The sequence below is a fragment of the Phocoena sinus genome, chromosome 14 (genome assembly GCF_008692025.1).
Source record: "Phocoena sinus isolate mPhoSin1 chromosome 14, mPhoSin1.pri, whole genome shotgun sequence".
Lineage (NCBI taxonomy): Eukaryota > Metazoa > Chordata > Mammalia > Artiodactyla > Phocoenidae > Phocoena > Phocoena sinus.
In genome coordinates, this window is record NC_045776.1 from 86,370,704 (window position 1) to 86,393,213 (window position 22,510).

The 22,510-nt window shown below is 46.4% G+C and overlaps 1 protein-coding gene across 1 annotated transcript; it reads left to right on the forward strand.

Moving 5' to 3' along the window:
* The first annotated feature begins 21,207 nt into the window (after positions 1-21,207).
* On the forward strand, positions 21,208-21,699 carry LOC116764950 (non-specific lipid-transfer protein-like). Its single transcript, XM_032653987.1, has one exon. It carries the CDS (start codon positions 21,244-21,246, stop codon positions 21,697-21,699), a length of 456 nt encoding a protein of 151 aa, XP_032509878.1. The 5' UTR covers positions 21,208-21,243.
* Positions 21,700-22,510: the final 811 nt, after the last annotated feature.

Here is a 22,510-nt window from a genome sequence, read left to right on the forward strand (position 1 = left end):
CGGATGAGTGAACTGAGGGTGGGTGGATGGATTCGCTCGTCTGAGGCCACACGACCAGCCAAGAGGCAGAGCCAGGTCTGAGCCCCGCCGTGGCCCCTCCGTGGCACCCGCACATCTCCCACACACTTTTCCTTCTCTTTTTAAATTGAGGTGCAATTCACATGCTATAAAATGCACCATTTTTGGACAGAACTGTAGGGTATTGTTTATTTATTTCCTAAATTTCATATTCTAAAAATTTTTTATTGAGGTGTGGTTGATGTACAATGTTGTATGTTTCAGGTGTACAACGTAGTGATTCACAATTTTTAAAGGTTATGCTCCATTTATAGTTATTATAAAACATTGGCTGTATTCCCCGTGTTGTACATCCTTGAAGCTTATTTATTGCGTACACAGTAGTTTGTACCTCTTAAGCCCCATCCCTGTATTGCCCCTCCCTCGTCCCTCTCCCCATTGGTAGCCACTACTTTGTTCTCTGTATCTGTGACTCTGCTTCTGTTTTGTTATATTCATTCATTTTTTAGAATCCACATGTAAGTGATAACATACAGTACTGTCTTTATCTGACTTACTTCACTTAGCCTGATACCCTCTAGGTCCGTCCATGTTGCTGCAAATGGCAAAATTTCATTCTTTTTGATGGCTGAGTAGTATTCTATTGTATATATATAATATATATACCACATCTTCTTTATCCATTCATCTGTGGATGGACACTTAGGTTGTTTCCGTATCTTGGCAGTTGTAAAAAAAAGGCTGCTATGAACATTGGGGTGCGTGGATCTTTTCTAACTAATGTTCTCTCTTTTTTGGAATAAATACCCGAGTGGAATAAAAAGCACCATTTAGAATCTTTAACTGAGCGGTTCTTAGTATATTTACAAGGTTGTGCAACCATCACTTCTGTCTAATTCCAGAACATTTCCATCACCGTAAAAATAAAACTCAGACCCTTTAAGCAATCACTCTGCATTCCGTTCCCCCAGCCCCTGGCAACCACCGGTCTGCTTTCCACCTCTATGGATTTCCCTATTCTAGACATTTTATATAAATGGAATCATAAAATGTGTGTCATTTTATGTCTGGCATCTTTCACTTAGCATCATGGTCGCACTTCATTCCTTTTTTGTCACTGAGTAATAGTCCACTATGTCACACATTTCCGCTCTCCTCATTTCTCTTGATGAGAAGGCTCTGGGGGATTTGTAATGGGTATTTCACACCCACTCCTGGGATAAGTGCCTCCTCCCCTGGCCAGTTGGATTTATCTTTTTAATCAGTTCACACCCCCTCAGCCTTTTTAACCCTCCAGAAGTAATTCTGTATTCTCTATTTATTTAAAAATTAAAAACCCAATTTGTAAAAAAAAATACAGAAAATGGCCAAACCAATTTACATTTATGAGGTCAAATCAAACAAAGCGTGTTTTCTCTGAAGCCTCAGGCTTTCTCCAAGCTTGAAATGACAGTGATTTTAAAGTACCTCACTTGATGGATTCTTTTCAGAAACACAGAGCAGTTCTCTGGTTCCTGATGGAAGGAGGTGGAGGGAGAGAGAAAAACAGTGACAGCAGAGAACAAACATTTAATAACAGGAAAAGTGTCCCAGTAACAGTTGTGCCTTAGTTATGTTCTGTGAGGCTCTGAGAGGGTATTGGTGGGTGGGGTCTGATGTCCGCTGGGGGCAACAGGAGATGTCCACCCGTCTGCTTTCAGAAGAGGACTCCGTTCCGTGATGCTGAGCGTCTCATAGCTCAGGGGGTTCTGGAGGGAGGGCAGCCTGCAGCCTGGGCTCCAGAGCCGCGCTACGTGGAGGATAAAGGCAGGTGGCACCTGCTCCCAGCCCGCCCTGCCCAAAATGAGTTCTTCCAGGTCCGGCCGGGGGTTCCGAAAGCACACAGTTGTACGCATTTCAATAGCGCGCCAGGCACATCACTATGAATTGGCCTTGACCGTAAAAGGAACACACACACACGCACACACAGACACACACACATTTTTAACCGTCTAGGAAAGCTTCCCTCCTTCCCAGCACAGCATCTCTCCACGTCCTTGGGAGGGGACAGAGGACCTTTACAGTCAGACCTGGCCGATGTGCCCAATCCATGCCTGGGCGCCTCACTGCCCCCTCTGCTTCTACAACGTGTGCTATTGTTTTCTGTGATCCCATAGCTATGCTCGCAACTGGGGGAAACCAGAAAGGTACAATCCAGCCGGAAAATCGCTCCCTCCTGGGGATCCAAGGGTGGTACAGGAGTTCTTCATTTCTCTTTGTGGTTGTGATTTACAGTCCCCTGAGGGTTAGTGGCGTTGAGCATCTTTTCACGTATCTGTTGGGCATTTGGATTATCTTCTTTGGAAAAATGTCTGTTCAGATCCTTGGCCCATTTTTTAATTGGGCTGTTTGGGGGTTTTGTTTTTTGCTTTGAGTTGTATGAGGGAAGAACACAGATTTGAGCCATGGAGAATATAGCTGGGGGTCTACTGTGTAGAAATAGCTTATTGACTGATGAAGCCAAACAGAGGAAAAGAGAGTCAAGAGATGGGGAGACATAGAAATTAATTGCATGCAACTAGAGGTGATCATACTAAGGGAAGAAAGTCAGATACCATATCTAAAATATGGCACAAACGAACCTATCTATTAAACAGAAACAGACTCACAGACATAGAGAACAGACTTGTGGTTGCCAAGAGGGAGGGGAGGGGAGGAGAGGAGGGAAGGATTGGGAAACTAGTATATATAGGATGGATAAACAACAAGGTCCTACTGTACAGCACAGGGAACTATATTCAGTAGCCTGTGATAAACCATCATGGAAAAGAATATGAAAAAGAATGTCTGTATGTGTATAACCGAGTCACTTTGCTGTACAGCAGAGATGGGCACGATATTGTAAGTCAACTACACTTCGATTTAAAAAGAAAGAAATTAATTGCAACATGTTTTGAGAACCTGGCCCTAGCAATACCTGAGCCGGAATCTTCCCTCAGATATTTGAGTTGTACAAGGCAATAGGTCTCCATTTTTGCTTAGATTGAGCTGCGTTGGATTTTTGCCACTAGTTAATGAAAAGGTTCTGACAAACCCAGTAGAGTGGCTGCCTGCTTGCTTGTTCCGCCCCTGCCATCCCATCCGTCTGCGTGAGCATGGGCTTCTCACTCTGGTTCACTGCATTATAACCCAGTGACAAGAACATGCTGGGTGCACAGTAAGTGCTCATTAAATGGCTGTTGGATCTTCATGGTTATCTAGGATTTGACAGCCGGAAAGACAGAGGAGATGCAGTCCAACCCCCTAGTTTGTAAAATGAAGAAGCAAAGATTCCAAAAGATAAGAGATGCGAGGAAGGTTCTACAGAAAGTTAACGGCAAAGCATAGAGTAGAATCTGGGATTCCAGACTCCTCGTGCCCACCAAGTAACAGACACTCACCAAAACCATTGATCGGGAAAGACATTTTTTTCTTTTTACTCGTTTAAAAAAATTTTTATTTTATATTGGAGTACTGTTGATTAACAAGGTTGTATTAGTTCCAAATGTACAGCAAAGTGATTCAGTTATACAAGTATCTATTCTTTTTCAAATTGTTTTCGCATTTAGGTTATTAAATACTGAGCAGAGTTCCCTGCGCTCTACAGTAGGTCCTTGTTGGTTGTATCTATTTTACATATAGCAGTGTGTGAGTGTCAATCCCAAACTCCCACTCTGTCCCTTCCCCCTGGTAACCCTAAGTTCGTTCTCTAAGTCTGTGAGTCTGTTTCTGTTTTGTAAATAAGTTCATCTGTATCCTGTTTTTAGATGGAAAAGGAAGGAATTTTTAAATACAGGGAACTTCATCCTTGTGGCTTAGCCAGGTTATCCTGAAGATCGATGCTTTCTTCACCCGTTTGGCATTTCTAGGACTGTAAATGTCTGCTTCTGCAATTGATCTTGGTCAGTGAAAAATATCTGATGATTCGCCAGTCTTAATCTTGATGTAATTCAGTTTAGGAGTAAGAAGTGTTAGGTAAAAGAGGATGTGTGTGTGTGTGTGTGTGTGAGAGAGAGAGAGAGAGAGAGAGAGAGGGAGAGAGAGAGAAGCTGCAGTGACCATTAGAAAGCTAATCACAATTAGTACACGAGGGAGTTTTCTGCTTTAATGAAGCCATTAGCCAAAGACCATTCTCAGAAAGAAAATCTTAAGACTGAACTCCGAGCACATTACCTGTAATGAACCTGAAAATGAACTTGGGGGATTTCTGCAGTATTCTTAGCATCTGGAATAGCCAATGTGGACACTGCCCAGATGGCAGCTCCAGCTCCGGGAAGCCTGTGGACCCAAGAGAAGACATGGCAGAGGGTCATTGAACCGCTGGCTGATGGGCACCAGCATCGGAGAGGGGCTTGCACTCTCCTTAGAACGGATGACTCTTTCAGCGATGCTCTTGGTTAACGCAAAAGGTTGTTTCTGTGCCAGTTGCTTCCCTGGAGGAAGAACTGAGAAAATCTCTTTCCTTGCATCTCTGGCTTCAAAGTGAAGCAGCAGTTCTGGAGAGGGACTTGGGGAGAAGTTGACCCAAAGGTTAAAGGTGCCAGTAGATGTCCCAAAGCCACAGATGCTTTTTCATCTTCATTTGACCATAAAGAAAAGGATTACGGGAGTGCAAGCAGGGAGTGCCTACAAATTCAAAAGAGAAGGCATTTTCTCCGTCACTTTGCAAATCACAACACACTTCGTGACGCATTTTACACGACGTCAGTATGAACAGGATAAGCCCAAGTCCCCAGACCTCTGATGGGATGGGCCACAGTGGGTCAACAGAGGAAGACAGCTTGGTTGACTACACAAAACGATGCAGCCCATCGCCGAGGTGCAGTAGTGATCACAGGCATTTGGGGGTAAAAATTACCTAACTCTTTGATTGCTTTTATAATGAGTATCTACCTGTTATTGGTCTTGTTTGCCTGATGGGAATCTATACAGTCTATCGTCTTCTGATGACACAGGTCTGATTTTTTTTCTAAGACTGCCCTTTTCCAGCTGGAGTCGGTCTTGGCAGGCCTGTCAGTCAAAGCGGCCCCATCCTTCCCTGGATAAGGGCTGGGCACCATGATGAGACCAATCAGACTCTCCCTCCAGAAAATTTAAATCATAAACAGAGTCACTCAGGGATAGAAGTGGTTGAAGGGATTCACTCCACGTCACTCTAGAGAGACTTGCCCATCCTTTCCTCTTTTTAACATCCTGGAAGTCGTTCTTGGTCCTGCCTTTCCAAAGCCTTCTTCGGCTTTTTCTCTGATCCCGGGAGTAGCCCAGGATCTATCCACTAAGAACCTGAATTCATTTCCTGTTACAACAGATGCTTTAACAAATGAACACAAATGTAGTCCATTACAGTTCTGGAAGTTGGAAGTCAGAAATGAGTCTTCTGGGGCTAAAATTAATGTGTCTTCCTCCTGGAGGCTTTAGGGAGAAATCTCTTCTTTTTTCCAGCTTCTAGAAGCTGCCCACATCTCCCAGGTCACGGTCACATCACACATCATTCTGCTTCCAGCACCACATCTTCTTCTCTTCATTTGACCCCCCATGGCTACCTCTTCAGAGAACTCTTACGGTTACATTGAGTCCACCCCAGGTAACCCAGGATAATCTTTTCATCTCAAGATCCTTAGCTTAATCACAACTGCAAAGTCCCTTTTACCATGTAAGGCAACAGATGCACAGGTTCCAGAGATTAGAACATGGGCATCTTGGTTATTCAACCTACCAGAGTACCTTCCTGCTCAAACTAGCCGGTCAATTTCTGTTGCTTACAACCCAAACCTAACTGATGTGTGACTTTCACTTGGTCTCTGCAATAAAGAAAAAGAATACATATTTTTGGATTGTTGTTGTTGAAAACTAGGAAGACGATCACAAATACACTAAAAGTAAATTGTGAAACGCTCTTGGGAAATTGTTCAAAAATGACTCCTTTGCCCAGGTCCCTAAGGTAAGTGCTGCATGTCTTGTTTAAACAAAGACAGACTGGCACACACCTTGGAAGGCTTCCCCTAGGGTCGGAGAGAACTGAATAGCTCCCTTGACCCAGCTATGTCTGGTTCTTCCGGCAGGACACTGAGATTCTGAACACCGCCATCCTCACGGGAAAGACAGTTGCCATGCCCATCAGGGTGGTCTCCGTGGAGGAGAACAGTGCCGTGACGGATATCTCGGAGTCGGTGGAATGCAAGTCCACAGACGAGGAAGTCATCAAAGTAAGTGATTCCAGGGATTTCCCTGGTGGTCCAGTGGTTGGGACTCGGTGCTCTCGCTGCCGAAGGCATGGGTTCGATCCCTGGTCGGGGAGCTAAGATCCCACAAGCCGAGAGGCATGGCCAAAAAAGGTGCAAAGTAAGTGATTCCATTAACCGTCTGGATTGAACTGGTGGAAACTTCATGGGGGCCTCCCATTCACTAAGAGAGTTTAGCCTGGTGAAATAAGGGGTTCAGCTGGTTGGTTTATGTACACAACACTTCCGGTGGCTTTACTAAACGTTCCCATTTCCATCTCTTAATTTGACATCATGCCAACCTAGCTGTCATCAAGAGAGCTATGGACTATGGGTCAAACCCCCAATACCTACAGTAACCAAGCAGGTAATTTAAGTGAGTGAAGTGGTAAATCAGACAAACCCATTTCTAGAAGGGTAGCAGTAGTCAACTCTTGTCAGTTGTGGCATGTATAAATGTGAATTTGCAGCTTCTCTTCTTCAAGAGGAGCTGCAAATTTGGTAAATTTGGTAAAAGTCACCTTGTTTGTCAAAGTTGGCAACCAAAGGTAATTGAAAAAAAAAAAAACTACAATGGGCAAAAAATAAAATATAAAATACATCGGCAGCATGGGTCTGGCCCACGGGACAGCCGTGACTGCTCTATAGGGAAAATTATGAACTTTGGGACAAATTCAGCCCACCACCTGCTTTATAAATAAAGTTTTGTCGGAATAGGATCACTCAAATCTATTTCTTTTTTTACATTTTATTGAATGATTGTTTAAATTCTATAATGCTTTACAGTTTTCAAAAGTTTCACACATGATTTCTTTTTTTGTAAATTTATTTATTTATTTTTGGCTGTGTTAGGTCTTCGTTGCTGTGCGCGGGCTTTCTCTAGTTGCAGCGAGCAGAGGCTACTCTTCTTTGAGGTGTGCGGGCTTCCCATTGCAGTGGCTTCTCTTGTTGCAGAGCACGGGCTCTAGGCACATGGGCTTCAGTAGTTGTGGCTCGTGGGCTCTAGAGCACAGGCTCAGTAGTTGTGGCTTGCAGGCTTAGTTGCTCTGCAGCATGTGGGATCCTCCCGGGCCAGGGCTCGAACCTGTGTCCCCTGAATTGGAAGGCAGATTCTTAACAACTGCACCACCAGGGAAGCCCACATGATTCCATATAGTCCCCTAATAATCCTGTTTTTCTCCCTCTACCCCTATATTGCCCCTGCCCCCCTTCCCTCTCCCCACTGGTAACCGCTAGTTTGTTCTCTATATCTGTGCGTCTGCTTCTTTTTCGTCATATTCACTAGTTCGTTGTATTTTTTAGATTCCACATATGGGTGGTATCACGCAGTATTTGTCTCTGTCTGACTTACTGCACTTAGCATCATGCCCTCCATCCACGTTGCTGCAAATGGCAAAACTTCGTTCTTTCAAATTTATTTCCATATCGTCTGTGGCTGCTTTTGAGTAGTTTCCACAGAGACCATATGGCCTGCAAGTCTGAAATAGTTACCATTTTGCCCTTCCAAGAAAAAGCTGGCCTAGAGAGATCCCTGCTCTGGAGACTAAGTATCTTGAGGGAAGGACCCTACTTTCTGGTCTTTCCCACCAACATGTACCATGATCGTGTACCCACAATACTTGCTCAGAGAATAAGACCGTGGGGGTTTTTCCAAGCCAGAAATTAACCGTTTGGTCTCCATCCCCGCCCCCCAAATCAAGTCTGACAGATAACAATCAGAGTCTTCTCTCTGGGGTTAAAAACAACACGTGTGCGTGGAAGAGAACCTTACAGACCCTTGAAGGGGAGGACTGGGGTGGAATAAATCCTTCTCTGCAGACTCCACCCCCGGCATGGACACATGGCAACCAGCACCGCCAAGATTGTCCACTGCACTGGGTGCCATGTTCACGCGGTCTAAATTGTTACACCGACCTTCCAGTAGGTCGCAGTAAAGCGTCCCAACGATACCCTGTGACCGTCATCTTTTGGCCGCTGGGAGTGTCGTCTCAAAGAAGGGACTATTTTTTGTAACTAAACCAAAAGTGATTTATGGGCAGATGGTAGCCGTGAGCCCAGAGTGCTTCACGGAAGACCCAGAAAGCCTGTGGGAGGAGGGGAGCGGGTGGAAGAAGTTCTAAACAACACTGTCCAATAGAAGTACAACGTGAGCCACGCAGGGAACTTAAATCCTCTCGAGTCACATTCAGAAAAAGAGAAAAACAAAACAGGTGAATCTGATTTTTTAACAGCGTATGTTTAACCCATTATATTTAAAAGCTTATTTCAACATGTAGTCAATGTAAAGATGGTTAATAGGACATTTCATATTTTTTGGCACTGTCTTTCCAATCAGTGTGTGTTAGAACACACCTCCATCACAGCCCCATTTCAAGTGGTCCAGAGCCACGTGTGGCTCGCGGGTGCTGCATTGGACAGCAAAGTTCTAAGCTCGGAGGCAGGATTTTGCAACCTTACCACGCTTAATATTTTGCGCCAGCTAATTCCTTGTTATGGGGACTGTCCCACACATTGTAGGATGCTTAGAAGCATCTCTGGGCTCTTCCCAATAGATGCCCATAGCACTCCAAGTTGTGACAGACAAACATGTCTCCAGGCAGTACTAAGTGTCCCCTGGTAGACAACATCACCCCCATTGAGAAGCACTGCTCTGAGGGATCTCTGCTCTGCTTCTGGCTGGGATCTCTCTCCTGTGGCTGAGAAGTAACTTTGGTAGGAGGGGAAGGGGAAGAGGCACTTGGTTTGGACCAGCCGTGGTCACATACCGGGTCCTTGCTGATCGTTTGCATTTATTACTGATTTGCAGTGCCCCGAAGGGCCAGGACCCTTGATAAGTGTGACCCTTTGAAAGGACGCCTCCGGCTCTGATGACTTTTCTAGAGGTCCATCTTTCAGCCTACAAAAACCCAAAAACAAATTTCACTGCAGTTGTACACATAACTGCCCTGAGATGCTCTTAAATAGGTTTGACGTGGAGCCCATTACTAGTATTTCCAGGAATGTAATTAGTATCTTTAGGGAAATGAATGTATTCAAGCTAAAAACCGCCCCCTGAAATGAATTCTGAGTCGATACCCCTGGCTGTTGGCAAAGCAATGGGAAGTCTCAGGTCAGCAGAAGCCAAGGAAGGATGTCTGAGCAGGCATACGGGAACCCCATTTCCCAGGACCCAGACACAGCCTGTGGTTTGCGGTCTGACAAGGTGAATGATACTTGAAGAGCTAGTTTGGTACAGCTTAGGGTCCCATGGTGAGAAGAAAGGGGGAGGGAATTGGCCCCTAATACGTGCCTACCCTCCAACAGGCTCATAAGGTTTGGGATTTAGACAGGCCTGAGCTCTGGAAAGTCCTCTGAAGGCTCTGAGATGCCACCCTACATGCAGGTTGACAAATCAACCTGTCACAGTTTGCTGGCAGAAGACACGAGACTCCTGGATCAGAGTCAGAGGGCTAAAGGGCAGCCAGTGCGTCTTCCTGTATCTAAGCTCCAGTCCCCCCAGGGTTTCGCCACACTGCATGTGCTGTGGTCTCTGTTCCAGAAGAGGAACCCTGGGCTTCAGGAACCCGAGTCTCTTTTAACGGGCAGTGTTAGGGACTGAACGTTTGTGTGTTCCCACAGTTCACGTGTTGAAGCTTCAATCCCCCATGTGATGGCACTAGGGACAGGGCTTTGGGAGGTGATTAGGTTTAGATGAGGTCCTGAGGACGATGGGATTAGTGCTCTCAAAAGAGGAGGAGACTAGAGCCTGCCCTGTCTCCGCCCTGTAAGGACCCCGCAAGAAGGCGGCTGTCTGAAAGCCAGGAAGAGGGCTTTTAGCAAGACTCGACCGTGCTGCACGTTGATCCTGGACTTCCCCACCTCCAGAACTATGAGAAATAAATGTCTGCTGTTTAGGCCCCCAGCCTGGTGTATTTTGCTGTTGCAGCCTGAGCTAAGATAGGCAGAAAGCCTGCCTCGCCTTCTCCCGGACAGAGACGGTATCTCCGCTCTATTGAGCCATAAGCCTGCCTGCCTTTTGCTCCAGAAGGGGACTCTGTCTCTCTCTCCTCCTGAGGCTTCTCACCATATAAACATCCTTGAAAAGACCATTCAGACAAAGACAGTCGAGTCTCTGTTTGTAAGATGTCGAGAAACACAAGAGGATCATATGGGCAGTTTCTTTCAGCAAGTTCTTCCCGGCTTTGCCATTTCCAAGCTATGCAGTCTTGGGCGATTCATATATTCCCTCTAGTCCCGGGTAACGTGGGGACAATCACATACCTAATTCAGAAGGTCCTGGTGAGGATTCATGAGTCTCATTTATCAAGTAAAGGACTTAACCTAGAAGCCAACACGTGGAATGGACTTAACTCTGAGTCAGGCAGTCCCCTTGATGACCCTGTTAGGTAAGCCAGGGGTTACAGACTGGCCGTCTACAGGTGTGTTTTGCGTGGTAAGCAGTGTTATTTAAAAATTAGAACTGGATGCAGCTTACTTCCAGTGTGTGATTCAGCGACATTTTAGGAAATTTACTGAGCTGGGTATAACCATCACCATGACCCAGTTTTGGAATACTTTTGTCACCCCATTTACTGTTCATCTCCATTCCCACCCCTAGCCCTGGGCAAACACGAAGCTACTTTCTGTCTTAATGGGTTTGCCTTTTTGGGGGCATTTCATATAAATGGAATCATACAGTACGTGGTCTCTTACTAAAGAAGTTTGGCCATCATTTTGTACATAATCTCTTTTGACACCTTATGGATAACCATGTAGAGAGATGTAATTTTATGAGAATGGGATCATATCATACAAACTTTTTTTTTTAATCATGGACTTTTAAAATTGGCAGATCGAATGAACTCGTGAAACAGAACAGAAATAGACTCACAGACATAGAAGACAGACTTACAGTTACCAAAGGGGAAGGGGGGAGGGATAAATTAGGAGTTTGGGATTAACAGATACACACTACTATATATAAAATTGATAAACGACAAGGACCTACTGTACAGCACAGGGAACTATATTCAATATCGTGTAGTAACCTATAATGGAAATTAATCTGAAAAAGAAGAGATCTGTATATACATGTATAATTGAATCACTTTGCTGTACACCTGAAACTAACACAACATCGTAAATCAACTATACTTCAATTAAAAATAAAGGGACGGGCTTCCCTGGTGGCACAGTGGTTGAGAGTCTGCCTGCCGATGCTGGGGACACGGGTTCGTGCCCCGGTCTGGGAAGATCCCACATACCGCGGAGCGGCTGAGCCTGCGCGTCCGGAGCCTGTGCTCCGCAACAGTGAGAGGCCCGCGTACCGCCAAAAAAAAAAAAAAAAAAAAAAAAAAAAAAATAAAGGGAACAAATTTTTTTAATTAAATTGGCAGATCTATAGATACATACACACACACACACACACACACACACACGCTACAGCACACCTTTCCAGCCCTCAGGTAATCAGTGTTAATTACCTACCTGATCTCCTTCTGTGCCTTTCTCCGTGCTCATGTGATCATGAACACAGACACATCAAGACGTGTGTGTGTGTGTGTCTGTTTATATATAAACACACACACAGAGGGTTTTTCTGTCCTGGTTTGTTTTGCAGAGACGAGGTACACACTTCTGCCTTTTCTCTCCTCTCCCCTTGCGATGCTTCATGAATATCCCCGACTGGTGGGCATTTGGGAAATGAGGCTCCGTCAGTGTGGGGCGTGAAGGAGCCGCAAGTGAAGAGGGGTGTGGTTTGCAGCGTGTTCGGTGTTTAGGTCAATAGGAGTAATGACGTGTGAGTGGAGAGACCTGCGAACATCAGCGTCTGCGTTGATTGACGTTCAAGGAATGAAAAAGCAACGGCCCAGAGAAGGGCAGTGACGTGCCCAACGGAAGCCCAGGAATAGTACGAGGAGGGAAGACACATAACAGGGACAAAAGCACTTGCAACATCCAAGTAACCACCATCGCAGAGTCCTTACTCTACACATTCATCCACACTTGGACATGCTTGAAACATAGCTGAGCCATGCGGCCGATGGCACAGCACAGATTCGTTGGCAGAGGTTTTCTCACTTGCGTTCCACGAAGTGATGGTGTCTTAGATTCGACAACGTACACTGTGTTCCATAACCACCTAACGATTCATTCAACAGAGATGTATTGGCCTTTCTCTAGGTACCATGCCAGTATTGGGGACGTGACAACAAATAGGACATGTCCCCTGCCCTCATGGAGCCTGGCATGGAGGGAACAGACAATAACAGATAAGCGTATTACAGGTGGTGACGAGGACCGCAAAGGAAATGCGACAGGTGCTGTGCTAGGGCGTGGCCTGGGCGTAAAGGGTGACGCTGGATAGGTCTCCAAGGAGGAGGTGTTTGGGCCAGTTGGTGGCAGGGAAAATAACGACTGTCGATGCCTGCTATGACTGTGTATCCCTGATTTTCCCAGTGCTCTCTCCAGCCCCCCATCCTAACCAGGTTGACACTAGGGTACCCCACCCTGTACTTCCTGGGTGGCTCCTACCCTGGCCTGCAGCCCTGCCTGTGCTTTCCCCAAAGCTTCTGAGGCCACGGAGGCTAGGCACTCCCCCCTGACAGGGTGGGAATGCTGAGATTTAAAATACCATCAAAGAAAGCTCGTTTATTGAATTTCCAGTGCAGGGCTGTCTGACCTCCAGGGCACAGTTCCAGCTAATGGATTCCGGTGCAGAGCTAAAAATAATGTATATGGGCAACCACGGGGCCCTGCTTCCCCTGCTGACCAAAGGAGTTCTGGTACGTGGAAAGCAACCTCACGTAAGCAACAGACATTCTTCCCTGTGCAATGGCTCCCCTCAGCACAAAGCTTCCTCCCTGCTGAATTTACTATTGATTCCACAGCTCTGAGTCCTTGAGAGAGCCAGGTTCTTTCATAAGAGCCTGAAGTTTTAAAAGAGTCCCTGAGATTGATTCCCGCTGTAAGTAGCACTCCCTCGCCCAGTAGGAAAATGGGCAAATTCTTTCCCAAGGAGGGAAGAGAGCTGCTCGTTTTTGCTTCTCATATCAGACAGGCTCTGGAAGAAAAGCCAAAAGGTCTTTATCCTCGAGAGCCATTTGGTTCTAAGAATGAAAGAAAGCCAAGGACAGCAAAGGAGTCCCGGGCATCAGGCTAGGCTGAGTGACACTGCCCAGTTGTGCCCCAGTTCTGGGCTGGGGGTCTCCAGTGTAAAGCAAGGAAGTTCCTTCCATGAAAGTTCCTTGTAGCGCCAGCAGTTGAAATAGCGTGTCTAAGAGCTTGCACTCTGCCACAGACAAGTTCTTCAAGCCTCAGTTTATTCATCTGCAAAATGGGTAATACTCATACCAACCTCGTAAGATTGTTGCGAGTTTTGACATAGTTGTAAAAGTAAAGCATGTAGGTCGATGCATTTGGTTAGCTCTTCTTACTATCCAGGTAGACCTAGAGCCAGTGTTCTTTCCCTGGGGTGATCGTATGTCTGCCAGGGGACATTTGGCAATGTTTGGAGACACTTGTGGTTGTCACCCTCAGAGAGAGGGTGAGACTGGCCACACAGGTGGCTCATGGCTACCATGTTGGACAGCGCACAGGTAGGGCATTGGATGCACAGGTGTAGGACATTTCCATCATCACAGACGTTCTTTGGGAAGCAAAGACCCAGAGCCTGCAACTGGTAGGAACTAAGTCACGCATTAATGCTTGGGACTGGTCAAGAAAGAGCAGGTCGTTATGACCCTCTGTCTTAAGCTCCCAAGAATACTGTGCTCTAATAAAAGACTTTTGCAAAAGATAAGACCGTTTACTTACGAGTCAGACTTTACTTGAGCCAAGGGAAGTCCATCTGGATTTGTTTAACTGAGAACAGAGGTTTTGAAGCCCCAGGGATCCTGCAGCTGGGCGTGGATGGCTCTTGCATTGAAGAAAGGTTTCTGGCCAGCTCCATGTAGCACAGGGTAGAGAAGTCCAGCCTGGAATCGCGTATCTGGTTGGCCTTGGGACAGATTTCGATCTGGAAAACAGTTCTCCTCCTGTGCTAGCTTTTCCTCCTGCCAGATATTAACATTTCTGCCCTGCTGTGACCTCTCACCTGAAATCCATCTGAGAACAAGGATTTGGTCTCAGGCGATATCATATGCCAACCTCCCGATGGTTCATCATATCTTTATCAAGGATGATGTGGTTATTGAATGATTAAGACTCTCAAATTGGCTTAATAAGTAAGGGGAGAAACTGTCTTATGATTTAAATGTCTAGGGCACGGGTGGATTCAGAAATCAATTTCTCTGCCCCTCTAAGCTCTGCCTTTGAGTCTCTATATGTGGTCCCCAGAGGCCTTACGTCCACAGCTTCCCAGCAATGAGATGGTACTTTCACTCCATCAGAAATCCTTGGACTTCCTGTTACTGGGCTAGACAGTGTCATGTGACCGTTCCTGGACCAATCCCCGTGGCCAGGGGCAGTGTGATGTTATGAGCGCACCCCGCTGTGTAGCTGAAGTCAAGACCATTGAAGCATGAGCATCTAGGGAAATTCCCCTCAAAACACCTAAACGCTGTAACCGGAGGTAAGATGAGCGGGTGTGGGGGAGCAAAAATAACACCTCTGCACTGTATCTGAGCTGGAATTCAGTTGCGTTACTCCCCGTTCACTCTCACTCTCCTTTCCACGAGCTCTCAGAGGATTAAAAGTCACCAAGCAGTGTCAGCCTAGTGACAGCTGTGCCTTCTTACCTGTCTCCACTCGTCCTCCTTGCTGAGACACTGATGGGGACGAGGCATACAGGTGGGTCTGGGCTGGTGCAGCAGAGCTCTTGCCTCTTCTATCTGAGAGCATGATTTTGGTTAAGAGACAACGTGCCTCAAACTGAATTAGGCGAAAAAGGGAGCGTTGTTTTTGGTTTCTGTTTCTGTACAGTAAGCAGTTCTGGCTTCAGGAATGGCTGCATCCAGGAGCTCACATGGAGTTATCAATCAGTATTTTATTTCTGGCTCACAGTATCCTCTGTGCTCACTGACATCTCAGACGAGTCGTACTGTCCCAAGGTGGCCACAGGCGGCTACAAAACCATCTCTTTCCATGGAGCATTCTGGCAGAAAAGAGCAAGTACCTTTTGTCTAGTCTCACCTGAAAAATTCCTGAGATTCCCTCCAGTTGTACCAGCTTAAGTCACGTGCTCACCCCTGAGCCAACCACTGTGACCGGAGAGATGTGAAGCTCTGATTGGCTTAGATCGTCATCACATGACCCTGCTTTGGAGACTGGAGGCCGAGATTCATCCAAAACTCTGGACTAATGTGAGGGAGGAGAGGATCCCCAAATGCAACTAGGGCTGGGGCCACAGGGAAAAGGACTGGGTGCCTGGAGTGGAGGCTTCTCCCTTCCCACCCCAGGGCCTTGCTCTTTACTACCCACCCTGTCCCTGTCCCCCTGTCCCAGGGCCTTTCTTCCATTTCTTAACTTGGCCTAGGTTAGAGAAGAGCCCTACTCCTGCCCCAGCCAGGAGCAGGTTTCCCTTGGTGACATTGCCAAAGCAGTGACTTACTCTGATGGAGGCAAAGGATGAGAAGAAGTGGAAGAGCCTGAGATCTCCCAGCAAGTCTCTGCCCTGAGCTCCCCCTGGAGGAGAGGGGTCCTGTGATGGGCCAAGGGCGGTCCAAGAGGGAGGGGATGTGTGTATGCGTGTGGCTGAGTCACTTCACTGCATGGAAACTAACACCACACTGTAAAGCAACTGTAATCCAATAAAAAATAATAAAATGACAAATTACTCAGCAAAAAGCACTAGGATAATTGACAAGGAAATTGACAAATTGACACCTTAGTGTGTGATTCCAAGTCAGAAAAGGAAAATGAAGAGGAGAAAATCCCTGACATGTAACAATGTAACAGACTTACTCCAAAACCCGAACTCATTAGCCTTCCAGCTGCATCAGATCCCCTGAGCTCTGAGGGAAGACAGGTGTGGTCATGGCCAGCAGTTCTCATCCTGGGGCTCCAGCGACATCCCTCCCCAAACTCCCATATTGACCCACGTAGCTGGATCATTCCCATCCTTGCTGCCTGGTTTCCTCGGTAATTAAGCCTTTTGCCTCCTCACTCCAGTGTTCAGGTGGGGGCTGCTGCTTTTGAAATAAGGCTTCCGTCTTGTGGGGAAGCTCTTACGAGGCTGGAGTTTCAAAGAGAAGCTGTGAGGCACCTAGTCCCCTCAGCAGGACAACTCCAGACCTTGTGTCCTGGGTCCCAGGACGTTAGGATCTCAAGTGACATCTTTAGGGAGAAAGCCAGGCTGATGGTGCAGCCGGGTGGTCCAGGGCACAAGCTGGAGAGAGCTGTGCACACGCAGGAGGGGCAGAGCTGTTTAAGGCTGTCATTCTGGAAGCTTCTACCCCATTCTCCTCTTCAAGACAGAAGAAAATCAAAGCCCCTTGTCTATACACTTCTAGGGGCTAATATGTTCCACTTGCCCAGCCCTCCAGAGATTCCCTCTCTGCCTGGTGTGCACCAGGCACTGGGCTAATTCCTGTATTTGCGGGTTTTCCAATGTAATTCTCCTGTAAGAGCAAATCTGGGGTGCTTTTCGCTCCCTGCCCAACACACCCCAGCCGGCTTCTCTGACCTTGTATCTGCCAACCTTCCTTCTGCTTCTACAGCAGGTCAAAATATGCCTACGTTAGGGTCTTTGCATAGTATAAGAGAGCAGTAAAGGATCAGGGCTTACTGTACTGGACGCTTGAAATTTGCGAAGGGAATAGATTCTAATTTAAATCTTCTCAATACCTAAACACACAGACAATGGTAACTGTGTCAGGAGATGGGTAAATTGTTTAGCTGGATTGTGGTGATCTTTTCACAGTAGATACATATATCAAAATATCAAGTTGCGCATCTTTAATAGATACACTTTGATATGTCAAAGATATCTCAGTAAAGGTGTTTCTAAAAAATCAAAGAAAGATTTTTTTTCTTCCAAAAAACTACGTTGCGTCTAATTTTCCTTTTAGCAGTATGTGCTGAGGTGATGCAAATGAGGCCCTGATCTCCTACAAGGTATTGGGCATAATTATATGAGACAAACTTTTAAAAAGAGAAGGAGAGAAAGACAGTTTAATAAGTTTCTTGTCTATTAGTATCTGGGAATTGCAAGAAGCCACAGAGAGAAAGAAGGCTTGATCACAGACCTCAAGAACTTTCTTTTTAATTCCAAAATGAAAGAACTGAAATAACTTTCCACCAATTAAATTGGCAAAGTTTTTTTTAAAGGGGACGTTTCTGGAGCTAGAGAACTGCTTTCAGATCCAAGTCCAATCCAACTGGCTGTGTGAGCTTGGACAAGTTAGCCAACCTCTCTGGGCCTCAGTTCCCCCCCACCGCCGCCGCCCCCGTAAAATGGTTTAGTGAAGACAAAAGGAGTCAGTTCCTATGTCCTCTTAGCACAGAGTCTGGCATACAGCAGGCGCTTAATAAATACTAGATAAGGAAGATAAGGACATCTTCCTGGAAATTTCTTCCCCCCAAATATCTCAGGGCCGCCACCTTCCTGATAGTAGGATCTGTCTAGACATCGCTTCCCCTGCTTGTTCCCTTATTTTATTTTTCTCATGGCATTTATTGCCCACATTTGCCTTATTGTTGACCTGTTAGCATCTATCCCCACACTCCCCAAAATGGAACTTCCTTAACGAAGTCTCCTTATCACTCACGTCTGCATCTCCGGTGCCTAGAAAAATGCCTGGGGCATAATAGCAATGCAGGAAGTATTTATAGAAAGAAGGAATCCTCGTTTGCTAGATGAGGTATAGTGAGGGGTCAGCCACGACTCAAATGCAAGCCTGGCCACACATGTGGAGCCTCCAGCGAGGAAATCCGCTTTCCTCTGGGCCTGACCACCCTGGCGAGGGTCCTGCTGTCCAGTTGACCCTCATGGGCCAGACCCCCGCATCTGACCGGGAGCGTCACCAGCTCCCGGGTGGACCAGAGCCCTGAGCTGGGAACCACTCGGCATCTCCAAGTCCTGGCAGCGTTTTGCATTGTCAGCTGGATAAAGTGTGATTTATCACAGAACAGATTTCTCTTTGGCCATCTGTGAGAGGCAGGAAGCAAGGAGGAGCAAAGCAGAGACATCATCTCAGAAATACTGCTTAGCCCTGCTTTCCCTACCTTTTTCCTTTTCCAGAGATGTCCGAAAAGTAGCTGTCAGACACTTTAGTAGTGAAATGGCAACAGATCTCCTGCAAACGTAAAACTTGCTCTCTGGCAGCTGAGGGGGGGAGTGCAAATTGTGGGTGAGATGCTACATAAGCCAGAAGTTCTTTGGGAGAACAGGACACAGAGAAAGGAAAGCATTCTCCCAGCCCAAAGCTGGGGCCAGGCGGAAGTCACCGCTCCTGGATGAGAAGCTTTGACTCGGAGAATTCCCGAAACCGCGGGCCTTTCCTGAACCTGGGAGCAGGGCTCTTCCAGTCCTGCTTTCCTCCCAGCCCTGCCGTGTCCTCCCCACTGCCTAAGGAGGAGAGAAAGGAGGTAGGATAAAGGGGGAATGGAGTGGGGAGGACAGGAGAGGGAATATAAGACCTCCTGAGAGGTATAGGCAGCGTCCTCTTCACCCCAGCTCTTAGCAGAATAACTCGGTCAGCTCTGCTGTGTAACAAGTGACCCCAACATTCAGTTGTTGAAGGCGATGACCATGTCCTCTTGCTTACGCATTTGCGGGTCGTCTGGTGGTCTGTGGGCCTGGCTGGGGTGGACCCCCCCCGTCCCTGCAGGTCGGGCTATGATCTGTCCGGGTGCCTCATTCCAGGGCTGGGCTGAGAGATCTCAGCTACTTTAAGTTCCTCTGGTGGCAAAGTTCACAAGGGCTGGCAGAAATACACAACAGCTCTTGAGTCTGAGCTTGGAGAGAGGTCGGTCGTCACCTTTCTCTGCATTCTCTTGGCCACAGCTAGTCACGTGGCCCAGTTTGCCATCAATAGGAAATAGAGTCATTCTCCCACCATAGAAGAAAAGGGATAAGAATCAAAGCCAACAACTCAATTAGCACCGAACCAGTGGGCACCATGGTTAAGAGCAGAGCTCTGGGGTCGATGGTGTTTAAGTTCTGACTCACAGACCACCAGCTGTGTGACCTCGGGCAAGTTACATCACCTCTCTGTCTTTTGCTTCCTCATTTGAAATATGGATGTGATTTTTAAACTGTAGCCCTGTCATATGTTCATGGTGAGGGTTCAGTGAATGATCCATTCACGTTACCTCTTAGAATGGCTCCTGCTTTACCTCAAGCCCTCAGAGAACATTGGTCGCTGTTATAAAACATGCAGTCACCACTGAGAGTCCATCTCCTCGTGTATGTTCCCACTTGTGAGCGGTGGGTGGGTGAGTGTCAGGTGCAACGTGGGAGGAGCAACCCTGAGTGTCCCCTGAGGGAGGAAGTGGGGAGCCAGGTACCTGAGCGCCTTTTCCCCGCCAAGGGCACATGCCCTGGTTGCCTTGGCAACACTCTGCTCTGGGGATGTTGAAATGGTTTCTGGCCATTTAATTCTCCATTGAGAGAACCTCCTGTTGTTCACCAGTAGTTTGCGTGAAGAAATAGTCTGCCAGACAGTCTCCCGGGGCACGGTCTGCAGCCTGCCCCAGCGAGGAATACTCAGCCTGGCTCTTGGTGGGCGGAGGGTTCACACTCGGCATACTGCCAGGGGGGACATTGTACAAAAGTTAAAATTAAGAGAATAATAGCAAAATAAGTAAATACATTTGGGCAGTTAGCTATCACGGGTGGAGAGATGGGGAAAGATGGGAGAAGGCAGGACAGAAGGGGAGGGAGCCTGCTGCGGGGTATGGGCACCTTTGAGGCTGGCTTTCAATACCTCTGAGGACAGTTGCAGCCCGCTGTCCCTCCCAGCAGCGCCCCCACAGACTCCCCAGTCTGGTCTATGAGACCAGCAAAGACATCACGGTAGAAAACTCAAATGCTTTCAGGGTTCAGGCTGCTAACAAAATTGAATGCAATGGTTTTCCAATGCTGGTAACTAATTTGCTATTTTAAAAACACCACACAGGTCAAATGTGACCCACAAGCTCTGATTCATTCATTCATTCATTCATTTTTCAACATATGTTTCATGAGCACCTGTTATGTGCCAGGGGCCATTTCAGGCACTAGGGGTTACAAAAGTGAACAAAACAGACAAAAATCCCTGTCATCCTAGGACTTTATGTTCTGGCGAGGGAAGACAAATAAAAACCAAACTAAATAGGTAAAATGTATAGTGTATGAGATGGCAATAAGTGATAGCGAAAAATAAAGCAAAGAAGAGGGTCAGGTGTCTTGGAAGAGTTGCCATTTTACATAAAAATGTCTGCGAAAGGATCTCTGAGAATTTACAGACCTTTCCCGACCGCGGCACTGTCGACTGACTCTATCTGTGGGGCTGTCCTGTAGGATAGTGTAGGTGTTGAGCAAGCACCCTTTGCCTCTGCCCTTAGATGCCAGTTGCCCATCTTCAAATTGTGACAACCTCCTTCCCTGGTTGTGACAACCAAAAAGATCTCCGAAGATTGTCCAGTGTCCCCTGGAGGACGCAGTGGTCCCAGTTGAGAATCATTAGATTAAAGACCTAAAGGAAACAAGACAGGGATGTCCACTCTCACCACTTTTTTTTTTTTTTTTTTTTTTTAACGGTACGCAGGCCTCTCACCGTTGCGGCCTCTCCCGTTGCGGAGCACAGGCTCCGGACGCGCAGGCTCAGCGGCCATGGCCCACGGGCCCAGCCGCTCTGCGGCATGTAGGATCTTCCCGGACCGGGGCACGAACCCGCGTCCCCGGCATCGGCAGGCAGACTCTCAACCACTGCGCCACCAGGGAAGCCCCACTCTTGCCACTTTTATTCAACATGGTTTTGGGAGTCCTAGGCACAGCAATCAGAGAAGAAAAAGAAATAAAAGGAATCCAGCTCTACCGCAGAATTTAAGCATCAGGGGAGCTATAGTTGTCACGCTGTACAAGATGGATTTTCCTGAAGCTGCCAGTTCTTTTAGAACTCATCAAATTGAGGCTGCTCCAACCGACTCTGCAGTTGATGGATTTAAGGCAAATCTAGTCTTTAAAGAGATTGAGAAGAAGCTTGAAGAGGAAGGAGGGCAGTTTGTGAAGAAAATCGGTGAAATTTTTGCCTTCAAGGTGAAGGATGGCCCTGGAGGCAAAGAAGCCACCTGGGCGGTGGACGTGAAGAATGGCAAAGGACCGGTGCTCCCTAACTCAGATAAGAAGGCCGACTGCACAATTACAGTGGCTGACTCGGACTTACCGGCTTTGATGACCGGTAGAATGAATCCTCAGTCGTCCTTCTTTCAAGGCAAATTGAAAATCACTGGCAACATGGGTCTGGCTACGAAGTTACAAAATCGTCAGCTTCAGCCAGGCGAAGCTAAGCTGCGAGGAACTCCCGTTGCCTACCTTTGAAAATCAAGATGAGATGTATAGATATATATCCATATCCTTCATTGTCAGAACTTTGATTGAAGCTACACCTTGGCAAATAGCATGAGATTTGTCTTTAAAGGGGTGTGACCGATCCTGGTTTTCCTAAGCTCTGGGTGAATAGGACCTGATGGTGTAGTACTGCTTTGCTGAATTGCATTATGAAGTTATTATGGTAATTATGGTTTGGGGTAAAATTGAGTTTTAGAATAAAATTAGGAATAGCAAAATCTCCAAACTATGTAAACAAAAGCCCTTATTTTACTTATAAAGTATATTTGAGAATTATTCTGCTGAAGATTCAATTCAAGTTTTCCTTGGGAGAACTAGGGAAGAAACAGGACACCAGTAGCTGGCCAGTAATTTGTGTTGTGCACTTAATGACCTTAGTCTCTTTTCCACTGATACTTTTTTAAGTTCTGTACTGGGATGTTTTTTAAAAAAAAAAAACTAAGGTTTTGCATTTCATGCCATCAAAACGGTATTTTCTTCCCAAATCAAAGAAATACGATCAAGGCTTGGGAGAAAAAAATCTATAGCTGAACGCAGGCCTATTTTTTAAAACAAAAATATTTTTTAAGTGAGTTTCCTTCTTGAGAAAATATCAATGTATTAGAATCATAAAACACTGTTGTTAAAAATAATTGAACAAAGTTCGCTTTGAGATGCACAGTTTTCAAATTATAATCTCGTATTAATTTAATTAAATTTATAAAGCTCTCCTTCCTTTGTTATAATTTTCCTTTTTTATATGTTTAGTTTAGCCACATTTAATTTACCTTCCTAGTTTTTT